The sequence below is a fragment of the Felis catus genome, chromosome B1 (assembly GCF_018350175.1).
Source record: "Felis catus isolate Fca126 chromosome B1, F.catus_Fca126_mat1.0, whole genome shotgun sequence".
NCBI classification, from domain to species: domain Eukaryota; kingdom Metazoa; phylum Chordata; class Mammalia; order Carnivora; family Felidae; genus Felis; species Felis catus.
The window spans coordinates 161,368,487-161,390,157 of record NC_058371.1 but is presented as its reverse complement, the minus strand read 5'-3'; the positions used below and the strand labels follow the sequence as shown (position 1 = coordinate 161,390,157).

The 21,671-nt window shown below is 46.2% G+C and overlaps 1 protein-coding gene across 1 annotated transcript in view; it reads left to right on the top strand.

Annotated features, from left to right (window-relative positions):
* Positions 1-240: 240 nt before the first annotated feature.
* Positions 241-21,671, top strand: part of KIT (KIT proto-oncogene, receptor tyrosine kinase) — a gene marked incomplete at both ends in the record, with an annotated part of 85,980 nt that continues 64,549 nt past the window's right edge. Inside the window, 1 exon segment of the mRNA NM_001009837.3 lies at positions 241-376. Within this exon segment, the coding sequence (NP_001009837.3) occupies positions 310-376 (67 nt within the window).

Sequence of the window (21,671 nt, the reverse complement as noted above, 5' to 3'; positions counted from 1 at the left end):
GGTCAGGAACTGGCGGCGAGGGCCAGCGTGCCCTCCTCCTCCCCGCCGGCTCAGCCCCCGGGGATTAGCACGTCGAAAGAGCAGAAGCCAGACGCCGCCAGGAGGGAGCGAGACCCAGGAGGGAGGGAAGGAGGGGAGGCAAGGAGGGGCGCGGAGAAGGGGCGTGGCTGGCGCGCAGGGGGAGGGCGCTGGGAGGAGGGGCCGCTGCTCCGCGCTCGCGGCTCTGGGGGCTCGGCTTTGCCGCGCTCCGTGCACTTGGGCGAGAGCAGGAACGTGGAACGGACCTCCGATCCCAGCGCAGCCACCGCGATGAGAGGCGCTCGCGGCGCCTGGGATTTTCTCTGCGTCCTGCTCCTCCTGCTCCGCGTCCAGACAGGTGGGAGAGCGCCGCGGACAGTGGGGCCGCGCCCCCCCCCACCCCCCCGCCCCGGAGCAGCCTGTGCCCCCCAGGGCTCGAACCCGCAGGGGTTCGTCGGCAGAGGTGGCTGACGGCCCTCCGGTGCCCTTGCTTTTCAGCCTCCGGGAAGATTCGAGGCGTCCCCGGGACTCTCCTGCGCCCTGCCTCGCTCACCTGTGCAAGGAGCCCCTGCCGCTGGTGGCGGGGGCGCTGAGCTGGGGGTCTTCCGGGAAGGAGGACAGCTAGGGGGCTCAAGAGTGGGTGAGGTGCGGCCGCAGGCTGCGTTCGAGTTCGGGGTTGCTTTTGTGCCGGGGGTGCGCGGGGGCACAGGCGGGCGGGTCCCGGGTCCGCACCCAGCGCGTTATCTCCGCGGTGCGAGGCGCGGCCACTGCTTCCTTTTGTTAAAAGTTGCGCGTGTGTGACCGGTGCACTGGAGGAGCAGCCCGCAGGTTCTCTGCCGCGCCGAGGGCAAAGTTGGAGAGCCTTTTCTTTGCTCTGTGGCTGCCGCTTTCCAAACCGCGGGCGCTCTTTGTGCCCCAGAGCTGGGGACCGACCCGCTGCCGCCTCTGCTCGCTGTGTCCTCGGGCCCTCCCGTTAGGCATTTTGTCTGGGAAACGCGCGGTGTGCGGCTCTGGAGCCGGACCCCGCGAACCTAGAGGTGGCGGCTACAGGGACAACTTGGGCTGGGCGTGTGGAAAGCAGCCGCTAGGTTGCAGACTTTTTGCTTTTGTAAATCCCATGCCAAAGGCTCGCCCCTTTCCGCCGCGGTGCCGTTTCTTTCCTGCCACGCGCCTCCGAGCGGCTGGTCGCCGCGTTTGCCGCCTGCACCGAGAGGAGGCAGGGACCGTGCGCTGGAACGCTCAGGTCTTCGACCTGGTCTCCTCCCGGGTCTGGCCAGAATGCCCAGACAGGCTGGCCGGCCTCTGCAAGCCGCTGGAATAGGTGTCTGCGACCCGTAATTGCGGGTCCCCGTTTTCTTTGGGAATTTTGAGATCTGCAACACCCCTTCCCACGTGATAGCTACACTACTTAAGGGCCGCCTGGGGCGGGGGTGGGAGATGGAGTGGAACTTTCTGCAAAATCTTACTTGGATCCTAAAGCTGTAGTGAAAATCCGGTTTTATCTGCGCGGGAACTTAGGTCTGAAGGTGGAGGAGGAGGATTTGCAGGCTCCTGAAAGCCCTCCGATTCCTGCCCCTTCTTCCCTTTTTTTTTTTTTTTTTTTTTCTGGGTGTCGCTAGTGCGCGAGCGAGTGCAGATCGCCCAGGTAACCCCTGAAACCCTGCTCTCTCCCAGGTCATTTTTTAAAGACCTTCAAGGCTTACCTCGCTGATGCAGTGGGCAGAAAGTGAGTCTGAACTGGGATTCACGGGCTACAAAAGGAAGCATCGCTTTGTACTATTGTGGTACTATATTAACTACCGGTCAGTTTCCCATAAAGTCTCAAGGTGTAGCCTCTTCATTCACGGGCTTGAAGGGCATTGTGAGGGCTTTCCGGTGGAGGAAGAGAAGCCTTGCATCTGGACCGGTGGGGGGGGGGGGCGGGAGAGAGATTATAAGTGAGTGCCCAGATTCCGTGGCGGATTTGACCGCTCTAAGCTCAAATGACACATTTGGTCCTTACGTCTTTGTGCCTTGGCATTTTTAATTTCAGTTATGCGTGTGGACCCGAATAGGGCACCAGGAAGACAAGGGCAGAATAGTTTCCCCGTTTTTAAAATTCAAAGAATCGGTTGCTTCCTTCCTGCTCCTAATTATCCGGCTTCCTCGAGCAGATTTTTGGCGCAGGGAATTTAAAGGTCTGGCTCCTGGGGGGCAGTATGGCATAGTGACAAAGCCTAGTGCTGCCCTTCTGGTTCTCCTTTTTCAGCCATTTATTAGCTGTGTGCCCTTGGCAGGTCGTTTCAATTCTGGAGATCCCAATTTCCTCAAGAGGACAGTGAAGCATCTGCATCAGGAACGACCCTTTGGGTCCCACATTCTCCTCTTCCAGTGTTCTGAGTGTAGACTACAGTTTTTCTGAATTCCTTCCCCGATTCCTTTCTGCCTCCCTGAAATTCCTCTGCCTTTTCTGGTCACAGGGACCACGGGGGGGGGGGGGGGGTAGCCTCCTGGTCCCCTGCCCCCGCTGAAGCTGGGAGGTGTGGTTTATCCTGAGTCGTCTTCAATCCACATGTGTGCCTGGTTTCCCTTTGAATTCAATCAAGGAGGTGCGGGCTCTGTAGGACCCCCCGTCACTGCTCCCCTCAGTGTTTACAACACCTGTGCCCAGCAAGATAAGCCTGTAAGGAATAGTGAATCATACTTTCCCCTCGTTCCTGCAGGTGTGAGGCCAGAGTCAGAGCCGGAAGCTGGACACGGGACATTTTGGATGTGATCCTGTTGGGAATAACATGATGGTCTTGGAAAGGGATCCCAGAAAAGTCACATCCCCCTTCTCGTCTTTCCCACTCATCCACACATTTTTTTCTTATGACTTGATAAATTATGTATGCTGTGTTATTACAACACATTTTTCTGACATGCCTTAACTTTCCCTTTATGTGTCTGTTGTACATAGTTGTTCTTTATTCAAAACCGGGCCAGGCCCATGCTGGGGCCTTTACATGGTGCTTCTAGTCCTCTCAACAAGCCCTAGAGGTAGTGCTGTTACCATTCCTACCATTTCATAGCCGGAGAAACTGGCTGAGGATGAGTCAGTTACCCAAATAGTCAGTGGTAAAGCCTGAGATTAGCCCCATATGCCCAACTGTATACCATTCACATGCCTTAACAGAATCAGTTGTGAGATTCATTGGAAACTATTTGATGAGCACATATTATATGCCAGGTATCGTTGGAGATTCTGGGAATACAGGATGGTCAAGGTCATTACCTTCCAAATATTGGTAGGAAAAGACCTAGAATTGCCTTTCTTAGGATGTGTGGGTGAAAGTGTTCTCAATTTGAGGGAAGTATTCACCGGGAAGGGGAGTCATTAAATGTAGCTTGTCTGGGGGGTATGCTGGCACTCGACCCTGGGCATGAGGGCTGTATGTGTTAGATGTGCCATTCCAGAAGCCCTCAGAAATGAAGATAAACTGTCTCTAAAACGATGGTGGAAAAGTCAGTTGAGATATTTTGCCATCCACCTCTCCAAAAAACAAAAATGGCCTTCGCGTCGTATACTTGGGGCATGCTTTGTGAAAGCGAAAACTCCCAGGAATGAGTTAACGCCACTGGTCATTCACCCTGGATGGTCACCATGAGATAGAAGGGCAGTTTCCCCCTTAGAGATTTACCACCCAGACAGACTCTCGTCAGAAATGGGCCAAGCGTTTTTGTGGGCTCCCTGGCAGAGCATTTGCGTACAGGTGTTGTTTTGATGATGGATTTTGCTGCTGTTGTTGACGGCTGCTAGAAGCTGCTCTTAGGATTTTGACTCATTTCCTCAAGTCTCCCCCAGCTGATTAAAGAAGGACACCAGGAAATGAGCCGCGGTGCCCTGAGCGGAATTCTTGGAGCTGGCCTTGCAGGATGGGAACCCCTGAAAGGCTGTGGTCAAGGCTACAGCAGCATGATCCAGAATGAATTTAGTTTAACAGTTGACAGACTGGGACGTGGGAAGTGCTTTATTTTGCCGCATTCCTGTGTGTGAGCTTTCAAAACAAGGGATTGAAAGACATTTGAAGGGACCTTAAAGACGCAAAATTTCATACGCAGTTTCTGTAACCTGAATAGAGAGCTTCGGGGGCTGCAAATCCAGAGTGAGGAGGGCCTACTGGGGAGTTAGCAGAGGCACAAGTGTGAATCCAGGGCAAAGCCAGTGTAAATCTTTGTTGAAAGTGAAGGGACCGAGTAAGCCTGGCCCGTAGTACCTCTGGTTTTGGACATTTTGGACGTGAAACAGCCCATCTTTTGACCTCAGATTCTGAATAAGTAGAGCTTACAAGCTGATAATCCATGAACCTGTTTGGTACCCCCCCACCCCCAAGTGATGCTTTATTAAGGAAACATCAAGGCAATACTTAAGAATCTGGAGAATTTATGTCAAGACCTTGATTTCTCTGTTCTCTTGAACTGAAGGATCAGTCCTCTTTAGGAGGCACTAGGCAATACCACTCTCTACTGCCCTTAGACATTTAGGCATTTAGCCTTAGGCCCTGGCGAGTGCAGATGGGACCATGCTGGTACCTAGCGGACAGAGCACAGGCCTGGGGAATGAAGACAGCCTTGTGTTAGTCTGCTGGCCCCATGGCTGACACATTTGGGACCTTGGAGCAAGTCGGCTGCCCTGCTGAACTTACTTTTTCATCCTCCTTTCAGCTGTGTGACTTTGGCAAATTACTTAACCTCTCTGTGCCGGTATACGTGCTTCTACATAATAAATTTTTAGGATCGTGCTGCCTGGCACACTTTTAGTACAAACATAATACATGTCAGTCATAATTATTATCTGTAAAATAGGAATTATTGTTCTTCCAGAAATGGAAATAATGCCTGCTCTAATATGATTGTCCTAAAGATTAGGAAGAGACTCTTGTACAGATGCTTGGCACAGGGTCTGGGATGGGACGGCACCTAATAAACGAGTAACCTCTGTGACTATGTAGAATTTGCCGGTTTCTCTCTGTAATCTTTGCACGTAGGTACCAGTAAGTACTAACGTGACAGCTTTTAATGTGAAATAAACTTTAATTTTTGAGTTTTATCTGGCTTTTGACCCAACACTTCGGAATCACTACTCAGGGACTGAACAGATCTTGGCCTTTTTTTTTTTTTTTTCCTCCTTCCTCCCAGAAAGACAAACAACCCAGAGGATTTCTCCAATGAAAGCATTCACATCTGCTGATTTTTCCATTCACCGTATGCTTTAGCCTTAACGTTTTGCTTACGACACACTGTTAGGTATCTCCAGTGCATATCTTTCTGACAGCGAGGTTTTTGACGCTTGCAAACTTGAAGCTGAATTGTTAGCCAGCACAGGTGGCATCAGAGTTAAGAGCTCGGGGTTCGAAAGGGACAACCTGGGTTTTTACGCATTTGGCCCCTTGCTGGCCGTGTGATCTGGGAAGAGACTCTTCACTTCTCCATAAGCTTCGGTTCTTTTTATGTGACTCAGAGATGATGGCATGGGCTCCCGAAGAGAGTGAGTGAGGTCACCCACATAACATGCCTAGTATGGTGTCCTTGATGGGGACAGCACAGGGACTTCACTATTAGGCTGATTTTCTTGTTCCTCTTGCAGGTTTGTCTCTCAGGAAAAAAAAAAAATTGGATATAGTTTAAAACCAGATTATGTAGAGGAGTTTTTATGGTATAAAGATGAAACGTATACATTTAATGTCTAGTTTTTGTTTGTTTTTTTGAAGTCCACCATTAGTAAGCAATGCCTGCTTTCCTCCCCGGTTCTTTGTTTTGCCTTGTTCTTAGCCCGTTTCGGTGGATACAGGTTAGATTTCTGGACGCAAGCTTAGGAGGGGAAAGCTCTGTAAAATGGCCATTTTCTCAAGGTGAGTAAGTAAGGGTAGCTCACATAGGGTCCATGAACCCTGTGTGATGCAGCATTGAAAGCACCTGAAGGGTGAGGGGCTTTTCTGTGACTCCCTTCCTTCCCTAAGAGTGAGGGACCCCCGCCGAACTTGGCTGTTGCCCCAGGCTAGACACACAGTGGTGCTCCTGGGTTTAATATCTCCTGTTCTCTAGCACTCAGAGGGTGCGTTGAACATAAGAAATGCTCAATAAACATGTCAGACTCCGTTTAACAAAGATCTATGATTCCCTAGGCCTTGGTCCTTGCAGGGACTGTAGGTGTGGGCTAGAGGTGGGGGAGGGATGGAGTAAGAGCACAGCGGCTGACCAGAATCGCATTTGGTGTCCAAAGAAGTGCAGAGTGCTCAGGCAGGATTTCAAAAGAGAGACGTTTATGTCTTGGTGGGCAGATGATAGCGATCAGAGATCTTTCAAAGTGTCCATGTGGGAGATAATATTTGAGATTCATTTCTGCGCGTTAGAGGGTAGAGTGTCTGTAGGTGAGGCTTCGATTGGGAAAATGGGGGATGTGGAAATAGGGGATTAAGACATTAAGATGTCATTTGAGGATTGTCAGTCCTTGCACTTGGTGTGATGGTTGGGGGGGGGGGGAGGGGATAGGGAGGGGAAGAGGCTGGAAAAGGTGGCCTCTTTGATTCGCCACAAGGAGCACTGTAGGGAGGGGATATTTAATGCTGCGTTTGGTCCAGATTCTGAAAAGAGTTTAGAGGTCAGGGCTAAGGTGGATCTGAGCCAGTAGTGGCTCTCTGGGCTTTGCTTACTAGGCCAGGACCGCTTGCTTCACCTTGCCGTCCAGTCCCCAACCTGCTCCGAAAACTTGGGCCACCTTGCTTGTAGGTAATGAAGACTGAAGGGGTGTGTGTTTACCCTTTAGTAAAAGACACACGTTAATATTTACTATCTGGATTATTTTTAGGTGTCCAGTTCAACCGCGTTAAGTACATTCACATTGTTGTGGAACCCCATCCCCAGACCACTTTCCATCCTGCAAAACTGAAACTCTGCGCCCATGAAACACCAGCTCCCTGTTATCCCCTCCCCCAGCCCCTGGCAGCCATCATTCTATCTTCTGTATCTGTGAATTTGACTACGCTAGGGAATCATTCGGTATTTGTCTTTGTGACTGGCTGATTTCACTTAACATAATGTCGTCAAGGTTCATCCATGTTGTAACATATGTCAGAATTTCCTTCCTTCTTAAGGAGGGAAATGTATGTATATGTGTATGTATGTATGCGTATGCATATGCACATGTATAATTTTCTGCCATATTTTGTTTCTCCATTCATCCACCAATGGACACTGGGTTGCTTCCGCCTTCTGGCTGTTCTGAATAATGCTGATATGAACACGGGTGTACAAATACCTCAAGGAGAGTTTCTCAGGGGCCTCTTCCAGGATGGTTCGTGTCATGGCTAAGCTTTGTGCTGATGGGGAGGGGAGCTGGATAGAGGGACAGTCAGACTCTTTAGATGGCCTCTGGGTGAAGGGGTGAGGGCCTGGGTATTAGGGTGTGTGCTCTGGAAAGAAGGGAAAATACTTACGAGACACGAAGAAGATAAAGGTAGCCGACTGAATTCACTTGGCAAATTTATAGGCATCTTGGGTGTGTCAGACGTTGATGAGGTTGAGGCGAAGGGGAGCGGGAGTTATTATAGGCGTGGGTGACTGGGAGAACTGGTGGGACCATGGAATTGATGGAAATAAAGTCAGAGGAGGAGCATCCCGTTTGAGGGGAGGAATATGTTGGACACTGTTGTGTTTGTCTATTGACTATTTACAGGCTGCATGAACTTGAAACTCCATTTCCCAGACATGATGGTAGATACAAATGAGATTCTTCTTAGGCGGTCAGGTCCACGTGAGAGCAAAACTAAACCCCAAAAGTCAACAGAACTTAGCTGTGTAATATTAACGGTGGGATATGAGGATTATGAAGAATTGTGTGTTGTGTATCAGTCATATGATGAAAAGTAAATTTTCGTGAAAAGAAATATATAGCAGGAGGATAATTCTGTCTTCATTCTTTGGGTTACACCTTTATCAAAAAGTTTATTTTTGAGAGAGAGACAATCGCATAAGCGACAGATAGGGGGAGAGAGAGAGAATCCCAAGCAGGCTTTCCACCTTCAGCATGGAGCCAGATACGGGGCTAGAACCCACGAACCATGAGGTCATGACGTAAGCCGAAATCAAGTGTAAGATGCTTAACCGACTGAGCCACCCAGGTGCCCCGGCATTAAGCCATTTTTAAAGGATGTTTATTGGTTTTCTCAGAGAACCGAATGGACATTTTGGGCTTAGAAGAGGACACAGAGTTGATTAAAGCTTTGGGAAATTGGCCCTTTGAAGGCAACTTAAAGAAATTGGATTTATTAGGCCAGAGAAGATAAGGTGAAGAAGCTTTAGTGAATGACAGTCTTCAAATATTTGTAATATGTGAGTGAAGAATGGCACAATGAAAATAGTTTAAATTGCCCCAGAAGGAAATTGAGCTTTTTTTTTTTTTAGGGAAAATTCTTTTTTTTTTTTTTAATTTTTTTTTCAACGTTTATTTATTTTTGGGACAGAGAGAGACAGAGCATGAACGGGCAAGGGGCAGAGAGAGAGGGAGACACAGAATCGGAAGCAGGCTCCAGGCTCCGAGCCATCAGCCCAGAGCCTGACGCGGGGCTCGAACTCAGGGACTGCGAGATCGTGACCTGGCTGAAGTCGGACGCCCAACCGACTGCGCCACCCAGGCGCCCCAAGGGAAAATTCTTTGATTGAGGTTTGGAAAATACTTTATTGCATTACCAGAGCTAGTCATAGGGTCTTGGCTGCAAATATGAGGAAAGCCAAATAATTGTCATTTTGAAATGGTTAGGCCCTGCTTACCTCAGCTGGTTTGAGGACCCCTTTCGGGGCCTGCCTGGAATCTTTTCTGAATAAAATAGCCGTTTTTCCTTCTTCACTGCTTTGGCTTTGCGTTGAGTCTTCCCTAAATTCTGGTTCGACTCGAACATGATCCAGCACTCTTCACCAGTTTTGGCTATGCCGAAAATAGCCAATAAAGAGCTCGCAGCTTCAAAGCGGGTTGTTGATCTGTTGGGGGTTGGGGGTACCTAGCCACAGATGGATCGTGCGGCGAGATAACTTTAGCCGAGTGCCAAGGTAAGAGGAACGAAAGGAAGTTCGAGGTCTAGAGAAACTGGAATCGATCATAATTAACCTTCACCTAAGAATGAATTGCTATTTGATCTCCCAACTGATGGATACTTTTGAGAGAAAGCCAGCGGTGCTGCGTGTAGGCGGAGAGATCTGTAAGGACGAGGGGAGTCCTTCTCCCTTGATTACTCGGGGGTGGATTGTTGGCTCTGCGGTTTACCCACCAGCCGGACTTCCCTTCCCACCTGTCCTTTCCCTTTGGTCATTTCATGGTCATGGCTCGGTGTACGTGTCAGGTCAGCCCGCCGTCCGGTAGGGGAAGGCGGTAGAAATGAAATTGCAGTTCAGCAGCTTCCCGTTGATCACACCATTTCACTTGTCATGCCGAAATATGTGATGATGTCTGAGATGTGATCCCTGTGTTTAAGGAGCCTAGGAGCTGTGGGAAGATAAGGGCTGGGGTGGGTGCTAATGTAATACGATTTGTAATAAGATTTAAAGAACAGCCCTGGTCCGGAAGCCAGGATGCATATTCATTACCACTGGATTAGAGGAAGAGGCATCACTTCTGGGGGAGAGTGGCTGATGCAGAGGAAGATCTGGGGCCTGAGTTAAATCTTGGTTAAGGAACTGGTTAAGGTATGAATCCAAAAGGAAAGGGTTATAGTTAGCCAGAAGACTCCCATGGAAAGAATCCGCTGGAAGGTGAGATAGGGTAATTTCTTAGGATTTTTATTCTTCAGCAATTGCCGTATTTCCTATAATGCCGTATGTGATGAGATTTTTGTTAAGTGTAATCTGGTCAAGCAGTTACTTATTCAGAGACATTAACTTTCCAAAATGGAAAAGTACAGACCTCACTTCTGCATGTATTACACATACTGTGTATGTACAATGCAAATCCAGAGGAGGTCCACGGATATGTACTTTGAGTTGCTTTCAAGTCCGGGGCTGATTACCCTCCCTCCCCTGCCTGCCTCATCACCGCCAGCGAGATTACAGATTTTGTAGGCTCAAATTCCAATAGTGGCCAGAGATGATTTTTGGTTCTTTGCTTATTAGCAGATTTTAAATGTCGAGTAAGATGATAATCCAGGCTTGTAGCCGTCTGCATAAATTCATTTGTTTAAAAAAAAAAAAAAAATCCAAAACAATAACAAGCAAAACCCCCCAGCCTTGATAAGGATCCTGGATGGTTTAGGACATGTTGAGATTCTGCCCTGGGTTCTACAGCCCTGCTTTGTAGGGTAATTAGAAGGTAATTAGGGACACTGGTTACTGCCCTTCCCAAAGCAATGAGCAGTTGGGGTGGGGGGAAGGTGGCTGTTTGTGGGAGGAAAAGTCAATCACTTAAGGAAAAGTTATATATGGGGCGCCTGGGTGGCTCAGTCAGTTGAGCGTCCGACTTCGGCTCAGGTCGTGATCTCACGGTCTGTGAGCTCGAGCCCCGCGTTGGGCTCTGTGCTGACAGCTCAGAGCCTGGAGCCTGCTTCGGATTCTGTGTCTCCCTCTGTCTCTCCCCCTCCCCTGCTCATGCTTTGTCTCTCTCTGTCTCAAAAATAAATAAAAACATTAAAAATTTTTTTTTAAAAAGGAAAAGGTATATATGATGGCACCTGCCAGGGAATGTCTTGTTCCTAACCAAGCGGAAAAAAATAATAGGTAAAACTAAAAGAGGAGAAACCCTTACTCCTTTTCTTGTTATCTTAAAGTTCTTGAGTGAGGCAAAACACCTAGCTTCCTTTGGGTTTACCCCAGGTGACTCAGGTTATTTCAAAGGGTGTTAAAAAATTCTTCAAAAACAATCCCAGGCTGTCAGTAATTTAAATAGAATGACCTATGCAGGTTGGTCAGTAAGCAGAATTGCTTAGCAAGACTCAGAGCAAAAGAGGGATTATCACAAAGAACTTTGGAAATTATTTGGTATTGTCTTTTTATTGGAAGGAAGTATTTATAGAAAGGAATCTAATATAGATTTGGCTTCTGGGGAAAACACTGGAGATTTTGGAAGTGCCAAGGGGAGTGGAGGGGAGGGGCATTGGCTCTCTGTTACTCTACTTGGCTAGTGCATGTTTAAAAGAAAACAAGACCGTGTTTAAAAAATTTGAGAATTATTCTACTTGGAAAGACTGTGGGTACTTTTAAAGTGACTCGGGATTTTAGTTTGTAAAATATTTTAAATGCATTTCCATTCTGACTTTCCCAGATTTCTTTTTTAATGGGTGATGTTGAGTCAGTGTACCTTGGGAGGATCTTCATTTTAAGAAAGGGCCTGGTAAGACCACACGGACTGGCCTTTAGGCTTCTTGTCATTGTTGAATTAAACCCGGATTCTTAATCCAAAAATATGTCACTGGAACAGCCACTTGAAAATGGTTAATTGGGAGGTCGAGATGTTTTTTTCTACTTAATGATAATATTGTCAGGATATTTACTGCAGGGAAATAGTAGACACGTTCCCAGTTCAACCAAAATGCATCACTTTCATAAAAAAAAAAAAAAAAAGAACCCCCCCTTCTGCTTTTTGAAATAAACTAGCATATGTAGAAGGGTTTATGAATTTTTTAGTAGATCTGAATGTGTAGCCTGATTTACATTTCTGCATTTTCAAGGGATATTATTTAAAATGATCACCTTAGTTTCAGAATGACTGCCTGCTGAAGAGAGGAGGGTATAACCGTGAACACACGGAGCAAAAATCCTTGTCGTGTTGGGGCTTCTGTTCCAGAGAATTCTTTTTGGTCCCCTGAGCCCAGGCCCACAAAGAACCCAGAAAGAAAAGTCTAGGGGTCTCTCATAGAAAGCTTAATTTAGATTCATTTAGATTTATTTAGATTTATTAATTTAGATTTCTTTCGGTTCCGCATTTTGGCCAATGAAGGAAGGAAGCAGAGACAGGTAAGGTTTCTCAGAGGGGCTGGGGGACTAAGTTCATGGAGAAGGAGGGACTGACTCAGGGAGAGTTTTTTATGGTATTAGTCCCTTGAGTCCCATCTGCCACAGGTCCTGCCTTCCGAAGGGCTGAGCTCTCACTTCTGTCCTAGCTTTTCTTAGCTAGAACAGAACAGTCTCCATAACTTCAGAGCCACTTGAGCAGTTCCTGGAAGGACTCACCGAAGGGGGCTGAACAAAGCCTGTGAACACAGACAGGTGTCTTCACTTTCAGGACATCGTGGAGCCTTTCCTGTGCCAAAGTGCGTTGTCAGTCTGCAGGCTTGGAACCGTTTTTCTCAGAATGTACCAGAATGCTTTTTCACAGCTGAGAGAGATGCTTCAGGGGTCCAGGCTGAGTGCTCTTCAGTGTGTCTCCGGGGATTAGAGGCTCTTCACCTCCTTTTTTAAAAAAAATTTTTTTAACGTTTATTTATTTTTGAGACAGAGAGAGACAGAGCATGAACGGGGGAGGGTCAGAGAGGGGGAGACACAGAATCTGAAACAGGCTCCGGGCTCTGAGCTGTCAGCACAGAGCCCGACGCAGGGCTTGAACTCACGGACCGCGAGATCACGACCTGAGCCGAAGTCGACCGCTTAACCGACTGAGCCGCCCAGGCGCCCCTCACCTCCTTTCTAAATTCTTTCATCGTTTTCTTGTTCAAATCTGGATGCCTTTGGGTTTAATAATAAGTACGATCCACGGATGGCACTTTGGGTCTGACTCAGTGCCTTTCAGCCACTGACAGGTATTCTGTGAGTTATCCCACTCTCCTGTTCCTGTAGGTGGCCTGGGTGAGGGGACAGCACGCTGGCTTCATCTGATTTTTTTGCATCTTAGCCTGAGAGTTTGCATCTTAGCCTGAGATTCAGAGATCCATGGTATGATGAGCTCTCCGGTTTCAAATCAAGCACTGTCCCGGTGAGGTTTGACCCTGGTGAATTACTGAGGACCGTAAAGTTCTTCTGTCGATTCTTGGGCATCCGGTAGGACTCTTGTTGCCTTTGGCGTTGTTAGTGTTGATCCTCAGGAAGGAATCCAGGATACAGTCTGCCTAGTGATGGAAAGTGGTACTCCCTTGAGTTATAAGGGCAAGAAGATATCCCCACTGACCACAGCTTAGGTAGAAGCCCATAAGGATTCCTCAGGTGCTTGGTAGGATGTCACCTAACAATTTTGATGAAACACCCCTGCTTCGGGAATGCAAGCGTGGGTACTTAAGTAATTAGGAGATCAGTTGCTGTAATATGCTTGCTCTGGGGTGACAAGACTAGTGTTTGCGAACCCAGTGTAGTCATCATTGGTTAGTACTGACTGTTCCGGGTGAGAATTTCAGGGCCTAGTTTATTTATTTATTTTTTAACGTTTATTTATTTTTGAGACAGAGAGAGACAGAGCATGAACAGGGGAGGGGCAGAAAGAGAGGGAGACACAGAATCGGAAACAGGCTGCAGGCTCTGAGCTGTCAGCACAGAGCCCGATGCGGGGCTCGAACTCACGGATCATGAGATCATGACCTGAGCCGAAGTCGGATGCTTAACCGACCAAGCCACCCAGGCGCTCCTTCAGGGCCTAGTTTAAATAGAACCTGTTTAAGTTTGCAATCAGTTAACTAGAGAAGGATTTAAAAAAAAAAAAAAAAAGCAGGGGGCCTATGACTTAGATGAATTCCTTGGATTGTTTGAAAACCCAGTGGTAGCCATTTTAAGATGGAACAATCCAACCTCACGTTAACTTTAAAATAAGTATATATATATGGGGCACCTGGGTGGCTCAGTCGGTTGGGCAGCCAACTTGGGCTCAGGGCATGATCTTGCGGTTAGTGAGTTCGAGCCCCACATCAGGCTCTGTGCTGACAGCTCAGAGCCTGGAGCCTGCTTCGGATTCTGTGTCTCGCTCTCTCTCTGCTCCTCCCCTGCTTGCACTCTGCCTTGCTCTCTCTCTAAAAAATAAATACACATTAAAAAAAATAAAATATATATGCATAAATAAATTATGGGGACATTTGAGACATAGCTAATAGTGTAACAAACTTTCATATGCCTGTCATCCAGCTTCAACAGCTGGATCAACAACTAGTCTTTTTGCTTTATCTCTGTCCATCTCATCCTGCCATTATTTTGAAGCATATCTCAGGCCTTGCGGAATTTCGCCTACAAATGTTTTCAGCATGTAGTTCTAAGGTACAAAGATTCCCTTCCCCTAAAAGTAATGGTAATGCCAGTGTCACAGCCTTCCAAGTCAGTATAATTCCACAATGTTGTTGATGATCCAGCATTCACATTTCCCCTACTGAAATATGATACATATAAAGATCTATGCAAATAACGTCAACGTTTGATAGAACCCAAACAAGATTCACATATTGCAGTTGGTTGATGTGGCCTTTCAGTCATTTCTTATTTATTATAGATCCTAGTCCCCCATTTTTGTTGAAGAAACGGAGTGCTTACCCTATGCAATTTTTCAGTCTCTCATGTGGTCAACATGCTGTCTGTTCCCTGTATTTCCTGTAAATTTATGATATAGAGGTTTGATCATATTCATATCGAACCCACAAATCGTGAGATCATGACCTGAGCCGAAGTCGGGTGCTTAACCAACTGGACCACCCAGGCACCCCTGTACTGATACCTTTCATATTATACCCTTGTTTTGCTCTTTCGGGTATGGGGTGGGGTGGAGGTTATTCTCTCTTGGTTTCCTGCTGTGAGTAACATTTAAATTATCTAGAAGCCTGTTCTTTCCTCTCCCTTTTCTCCCCCTAGCTTGGCATCTGAAGTAATATTCTTTCACCCCGGTTACTATCTGTACAATCAGCAAGCATATGCTACTTTTCAGATAGTCCTCCCTCCCCTAATTTTGCTGACAGCTGTACTGAAATTGCTTTATCATAATACATAGCAATCCTACCTTCTATTTCCTTTGTTACCACTCTTTGTTCTACTGGTAAATAAATGTATGTTTGATCCTGGCCACTGGTCCTTATGTCCTGTCTTCCCTGGCACTTTGGTTTTCTGAAGCTCATCTTTCACTAGATGCCTCAGGAAGCACTCCTGGGAAGTATTTCCTGAATTCTATGTTCATAACAGCTTGTCTGTCGCTTTTATACTTCAGAGTCAGGTTGGCTGATATAAAATCCTTGGCTCATCTTTCTTTGCTCAAGTATCTTTAATATTTTACGGTAGCGTCTTTTGCCATAAAGTGTTGTCAAAGTCTGCTGACAATCTGATTTTCTTTCCCTCATGTTTCACTTGGTATGTTTGCCGAGATATCCAAAGGAGTGTATTTTACTTTTGTTCTTTGAGGCCCAGAAGTATTTTACAGTGTTGGGTGCTTTGCATTGATTTTTCTAGGGACACGGTGCACCACTTAAATATGTACTTACCCAGGGAAGTTTTCTTGGGGCAAAGCTTTTGCTATTTATTCTATTCTTTTCCATTGGCTTTAGGAACCCCCATTATGTGTATGTTAGATCTTCTTTGCCTGTCTTCTATGTTAATCACTTTCTCCTAAAGCCTTTTAGTGTCTTCATGATTCGTGTAAATGTAAGAATTTCGTTCCTCTCCATATTCTGGTTAAGGCAGTATTCATTTTATTTGTTCTTGTGCTTTTTTTTTTTAATTTACCCTTCATTTCTGATTTTTTTTTTCTTTTACTTCTAATTCTTCTCTTAGTTCTTTACCTCCAGTTTCAAATCTTCCATTTTCTCCAATCAAGTCATTTTGGGGTTTTAAAAATCCTGGTTTGTATGGTTCTTTATAGCTTCTTTGATCTCATGTATTTCAGCTTAGTTTGAAACTGCTGGGTTATAGTTTTCATCTGTTCTCTTTCCTTCTGGCATGATTTTTATTGTCTATACTAGGGAAGTCATTCTGTGCCTTGTTGTGTCTTTAACTATTTGGAATTCCGCTGTGGTTCTTTTCTGTTGTTCACCATGAGTTTTCCTGTATTTCCTGTAGCATTTCTGGCTTCACAATTCTAGAGTACCACTTACGCTGTTTTCAAGGAGTGGTCTACTTTTCTAAAGTCTAAGGTCTTACATTTTTGGTCCCCATTCCCACCTGCCCACCCCAACCTTTGCCCCTGTTTTGCTCATCTTAGATTCATCCCCAGCAGTTTCTCCTCTCTATGAAGCTTTCTCCTTTCTTGTTAATTCATAAGAATCAGATGTCCCCCACCCCAGAACATTCCAGGACATTAGACACTACGTGGGTCACAATTCCCTCTGCACTTACTGGTGAAATTGGACCTCGCAAAGCCCTTTGCCACTTTGTGTGGGTGTTCTCAGAATGGCTCTCTGAACATTCTAGTGACCATCTAATGGCAATTCTTGAAGCTGTTGGTTGGTTGTCCTCACCTTCACGTATACAGGGAATACCTTGTCTCCTGGTTTTGTTGTCGACGCTGTCCCTAGGTTTCTGGTTCTGCTCTGTTTGTCTGTTTTTATGGTTAGTATGGGTGTGGGTGGGGGAGATTCAGTAATTATGGTGCCGTCACTGCAGCACCTTTGCCAGAATCTCCGTAGACTTTCTTTTTTTAAGTTTATTTATTTTTAGAGAGAGAGGGATGGTACAAGCAGGGGAGAGGCAGAGAGAGAGAGAGAGAGGGTGAGAGAGAGAATTCCAAGCAGGCTCTGTGCTGTCAGCAAGGAGCCTGATGCGGGGCTTGAACTCACAGACCGTGAAATTGTGACCTGAGCTGAAACCCAGAGTCAAATGCTTAACTGATTGAGCCCCCCAGGCGCCCCTCTCTGTAGACTTTTTTTTTTTAATGTTTATTTGTCTTTGAGACAGAGAGAGAGCATGAACGGGGGAGGGTCAGAGAGAGAGGAAGACACAGAATCTGAAACAGGCTCCAGGCTCTGAGCGGTCAGCACAGAGCCCGATGCGGGGCTCGAACTCACGGACCGCGAGATCATGACCTGAGCCGAAGTCGGACGCTTAACCGACTTGAGCCACCCAGGCACCCCATCTGTAGACTTTTTAACATGAGATTTGGTAACCTTGCTGTCTACCAAACTGGGACCAAAGTAGCAAAGCCTTGAAACATTACATCATCATCGGTAGCTGACTTTATAAATCATTTTCTTCCAAAATAAGTTACTAAAAATGTGTCGCAGAGAGAAAAGTTAGTGGTTGTAACTATCCGAAAGACTGGACTGAACATTTTATGGTCTACCTAGCATTAGCTTTCTAAACTTATTGTTTATGACAAAATGTAATGGTTGAAGTTATCAGACTACCAGGAAGCTCGTATCTGAGCTATTGTTTCTGAGGAAAATGTATAAAAAGTGACAGACTCTGCCATTGTTTGCTGTAATATTCCTTGAGTTCTAAAGGAGATCATGCTATTTTATGGTTTTAAGAGCATTAGACCACATTTAAACTTTTAATATCGTCTAATAAAGATAAAATCATTAGTTAATTAGGTGCATTTTTCACTGTCGGCTTTTTTTTCCCCCCCATGAAAAATTTGCATATCTCTAATTATAGTCATTTGAAAAAAATGCTACCAGGACTTGACATAATATTAATTTAGATTTCCAGAAATACTAAATATCCTTCCTCCAATGTGAGTTTCCTTCAATTGGCTGTTGATTTAAATGATATGCTAAAAGGTGATGATTTCAGAATTGGCCTCTCCCTCCACCCACCTTTTTAAAGGAGTCATTATTCTAAAGTCATATAAGGAAGAAGTAAAACTTTCTCAGTGGATGTGTTGGAAACTTAAAAAACAAATTCTGGAAAACGGGTGCCTGGGTTGGCTCAGTTGGTTAAGCGTCCAGCTCTTGGTTTCAGCTCAGGTCATGATCTCATGGTTTTTGAGTTCGAGCCCCACATCAGGCTCCATGCTGACAGTGTGGAGCTTGCTTGGAATTCCCTCTCCCTCTCTCTCTGCCCTTCCCCTGCTCGCTCTGTCGCTCTCAAGATAAATAAATAAACCTAAAACATTTTTTTTTTAATTCTGGAAAACAAAGTAAAGCCATTTTCAGACATTTCCTCTAATTTTCTACAAAAAAGATTGAGAAGAAATCATTTTGAAAACAGAGCTGGTCAGTACGAATTTTTTGCAAAAGGATAGCAGGCCTAATGTATTGTTCTAAGTGAATGTCACCCAAGAAAAATTAAGGGAAAAGTGAACGCTCATTAAGCAAATTGACCAGCAAGTGTTCTGATGAATCTCGCAACAAATTTGAATACACTAATTTTGTCCATTACTGTGCTTTTAGACCAATGTGATTGTTTTGGTCTAATTATTTTGTATTTTGTTTATTCAAATGTAGAATGGTTGCAGAATTTTGCAGCGGTTTTCTGATTAGCAGTTTAGCAAATTGGTGAATGGTGTATGTGAGCTCCTCACCAAGCGATGTCTGTTCCGCGATAGGGCTGTGTGCAAGAACACTGATCGTCTTGGGGGAAGCCTGCACTGCTGTTTGCTCTGCTTTCCACCCCCCTGCAAATGGGAGCTCAGAGGCCTGCGCTGGATTAGCCTGGGCTGTGGGCTTGGGCTCTGGGCCCTCAGATGGAGTGCACCAGATTGAGGTCTGATGTGCTGCAGAAGTTGTATTTGCCACCCAGTGTCACTATTCTGGAGTCCCGTAGCTGTGACTGGTGAATTCTGCAACATTTCCCACTTCTAAAGCTTGGGGATTCGAGAAATCTGTGCCCGAGCGGCTGCCAAAGCTTGTCAGGGGGACCCAGCGCGAGGCCGATTTCTAGGTGTAAAAGCCAGGCAGATTTGCTCACTCAAGAAAATCTGTTATTGTACGTTTGCTTTGACTTCCAATATACAGATACTGGTAAAATTTCTTTTCTTTTCTTTCTTTGTTTTTTTTCTTTTCTTTTTTTCTTTTCTTTCTTTCTTTCTTTCTTTCTTTCTTTCTTTCTTTCTTTCTTTCTTTTTCTTTCTCTCTCTCTCTCTCTCTCTCTCTCTCTCTTTCTTTCTTTCTTTCCTTTCTTTCTTTCCTCTGCTGCATGAGTGCTATGAGTTTCTTCTGGTAGCTGACCGTCTTGTGGGGTTGGGGAGTAACTGCTTCTGTAAGTGTGGTCCCGGACCACAGCAGGGGCATCACCTGGGACTTCTCAGAAAGGCAGACTCCCCGCCCTGCCCCAGACTTGCTGAAAGGGGAAACTCAGAGCAGGGCCCCGCGGCCCATTTTCACAGCTTTCTAGGTGACGCTGGTATAAGCTGAGGTTTGCACACCAGTGGTCTAGTTCTCGGGCTTTGTCACAGCGTCAGGCAGTGATAATTGAAAAGTTAAAGCTCGTGTGGCCCCTTGAATGTCAGACCAGGGTGCAATTCTCCCTTCTCTTTCTGTTGCGCTTAAAAAGACAGATATGAATTTCGGTTAGTCCAGACAGGAAAACAGACAATTGCAGTGCCATGGGCTGGGGCCTCAGTAGAGACTGCAAGGGGCCTCAGTAGAGACTGCAAGGGGCCTTTAGAGCATGTGCATGTGCTGGGGGAGGGAACGGGAAGGCCCCTTTAGAAGTGGTATTTAACATTTTTTTTTATGTTTATTTATTTTAGATAAGCATGAGTGAGCGAGCACACGGGGCAGGGGTAGAGAGAGAGAGGGGGACAGAGGATCTGAAGCGGCCTCTGAGCTGTCAGCACAGAGCCCGAAGCAGGGCTCGAACTCACGAACCGAATGGGGAGATCATGACCTGAGCCCCTCAGACACTAACTGACTGAGACACCCAGGCGCCCCTAGAGGTAGTGTTTGAAAAGTACTTACCCTTCTCTGATTAACTCAGGTAGATCCCACTCAGGGCATCCAGTGTCTCCTTTGGATCTCTGTTTTGCACACAGCATGCGCCTCATGCTTCACCGCAGTGCTTTTTTCACTCCTTACAGGTGTCCTGCTCCTTCGAGCTGCGGCTTCTGCAGGAGCCGCCCCTCTGCCCACTGCCAGGGGACCATGTTGCTCCCTGGTCTAGTGCACTTCAGGTCGCAACCGGCTTGTTTCTTTTGCAATCCTTTTCGACCCCCCAGGGTGGGTCAGGTCAGCTCCCACAGGACAGTGCGCCTCGTCATATTCATCACATTGTAATTATACAATTGTATAATTATTGGTTCATTGCTCATTGGTGGAGCTAAATATAAATGCCATGAGGGGGAAAGACCTTGCTTATTCCCTGCTGCCCAAGGTCCCAGAAGTGGCAAGCATTTAGTAAATATTTTTAGGCGAATGAATGAATGAATGCATGCATGCATGCATGCATGAATAGTGGTGGTGGGGGGCGTCCCCTTTTTATCCCTGGGTCATGGGGCCGGTTAATGTATGCAGTTGGAGAGAGTTGTCACCAGAAAGTTTTATTCACGGGAGCAGTTGCCATCGCCATCAAATCCTAGTGGCAGAAGGGCCAGTCCCTTGCACGGTGGCAGCAGAGTCTCATAAACTGATTCTCATTTGGGGGGGTCTAGTTTTGGGGACACCCAAGAGAAGAGGCTCTTGAGAGTTATTATCCAGGCATATGGGAAAGGAGAGAAGTCCTCTGCTCTTGGACACATTCATAATACATGTGCCATAAATCAGCAGCTGGAGTGGTCAAGGTGGCATCTGAGACGTTTTCAGGGAAATAGCTGTTGTCCCCACTCCCCTTAGAGTGTCCAAGAGGGGCTGCTTGCTTTGCTTACAGGATCTGATGCTGGGGCACTGTGTGTCTCCCACCCACTTCCAAATCCACTTAATAGAATAACAGAGGTGCCCTCCTTTGCCTTATTATTATTTTTTTAATTAAAAAAAATTTTTTTTAACGTTTATTTATTTTTGAGACAGAGAGAGACAGAGCATGAATGGGAGAGGGTCAGAGAGAGAGGAAGACACAGAATCTGAAACAGGCTCCAGGCTCTGAGCCGTCAGCACAGAGCCTGACGCGGGGCTCGAACTCACAGACCGCGAGATCATGACCTGAGCTGAAGTCGGACGCCTAACCGGCTGAGCCACCCAGGGGCCCCCTTTTTAAATTTTTAATGTTTATTTATTTTTGAGAGAGAGGGTGCGAGAGAGAGAGAGAGGGAGACACAGAATCTGAAGCAGGCTCCAGCACAGAGCCTGACACAGGGTTCAAACCCGTGAACCACGAGATCATGGCCTGAGCTGAAGTCGGATGCTCAACCGACGGAGCCACCCAGGCGTCCCCTCCTTTGCCTTATTTTAGCCTGTTTGTCTTGACCTGGATAAAGTAGAGTTTTTCATTTCTGTTCCAGAAGGAGAAAGCATGGCATTTACTTCCCAGAGGCAACAGCTTCAAGGTGGGGACATGTGTCTCAAATAAGACACTAAGTGAGCTATGCTGATACTGTATAGGATTGCCAATAGCATGCACGTGTTTATAAAACTACATATATTGAGAATGAGGGCTCAGGGTTTTGTGAAGACACAGTTTTCAAGACGTAGCGGGTAAAGGTGCTGACATGCTTATGGGAATCTTTTAATAGAACTGATCTGTTGCCTATTTATAAATTAGTTGATTGCTGTGGTTTTCTTTCTTTCTTTCTTTCTTTCTTTCTTTCTTTCTTTCTTTCTTTCTTTCTTTCTTTCTTTCTTTCTTTCTTTCTTTCTTTCTTTCTTTCTTTCTCTTTCTTTCTTTCTTTCTTTCTTTCTTTCTTTCTTTCTTTCTTTCTTTCACGTTTGAGACACAACATACCCTCTCAT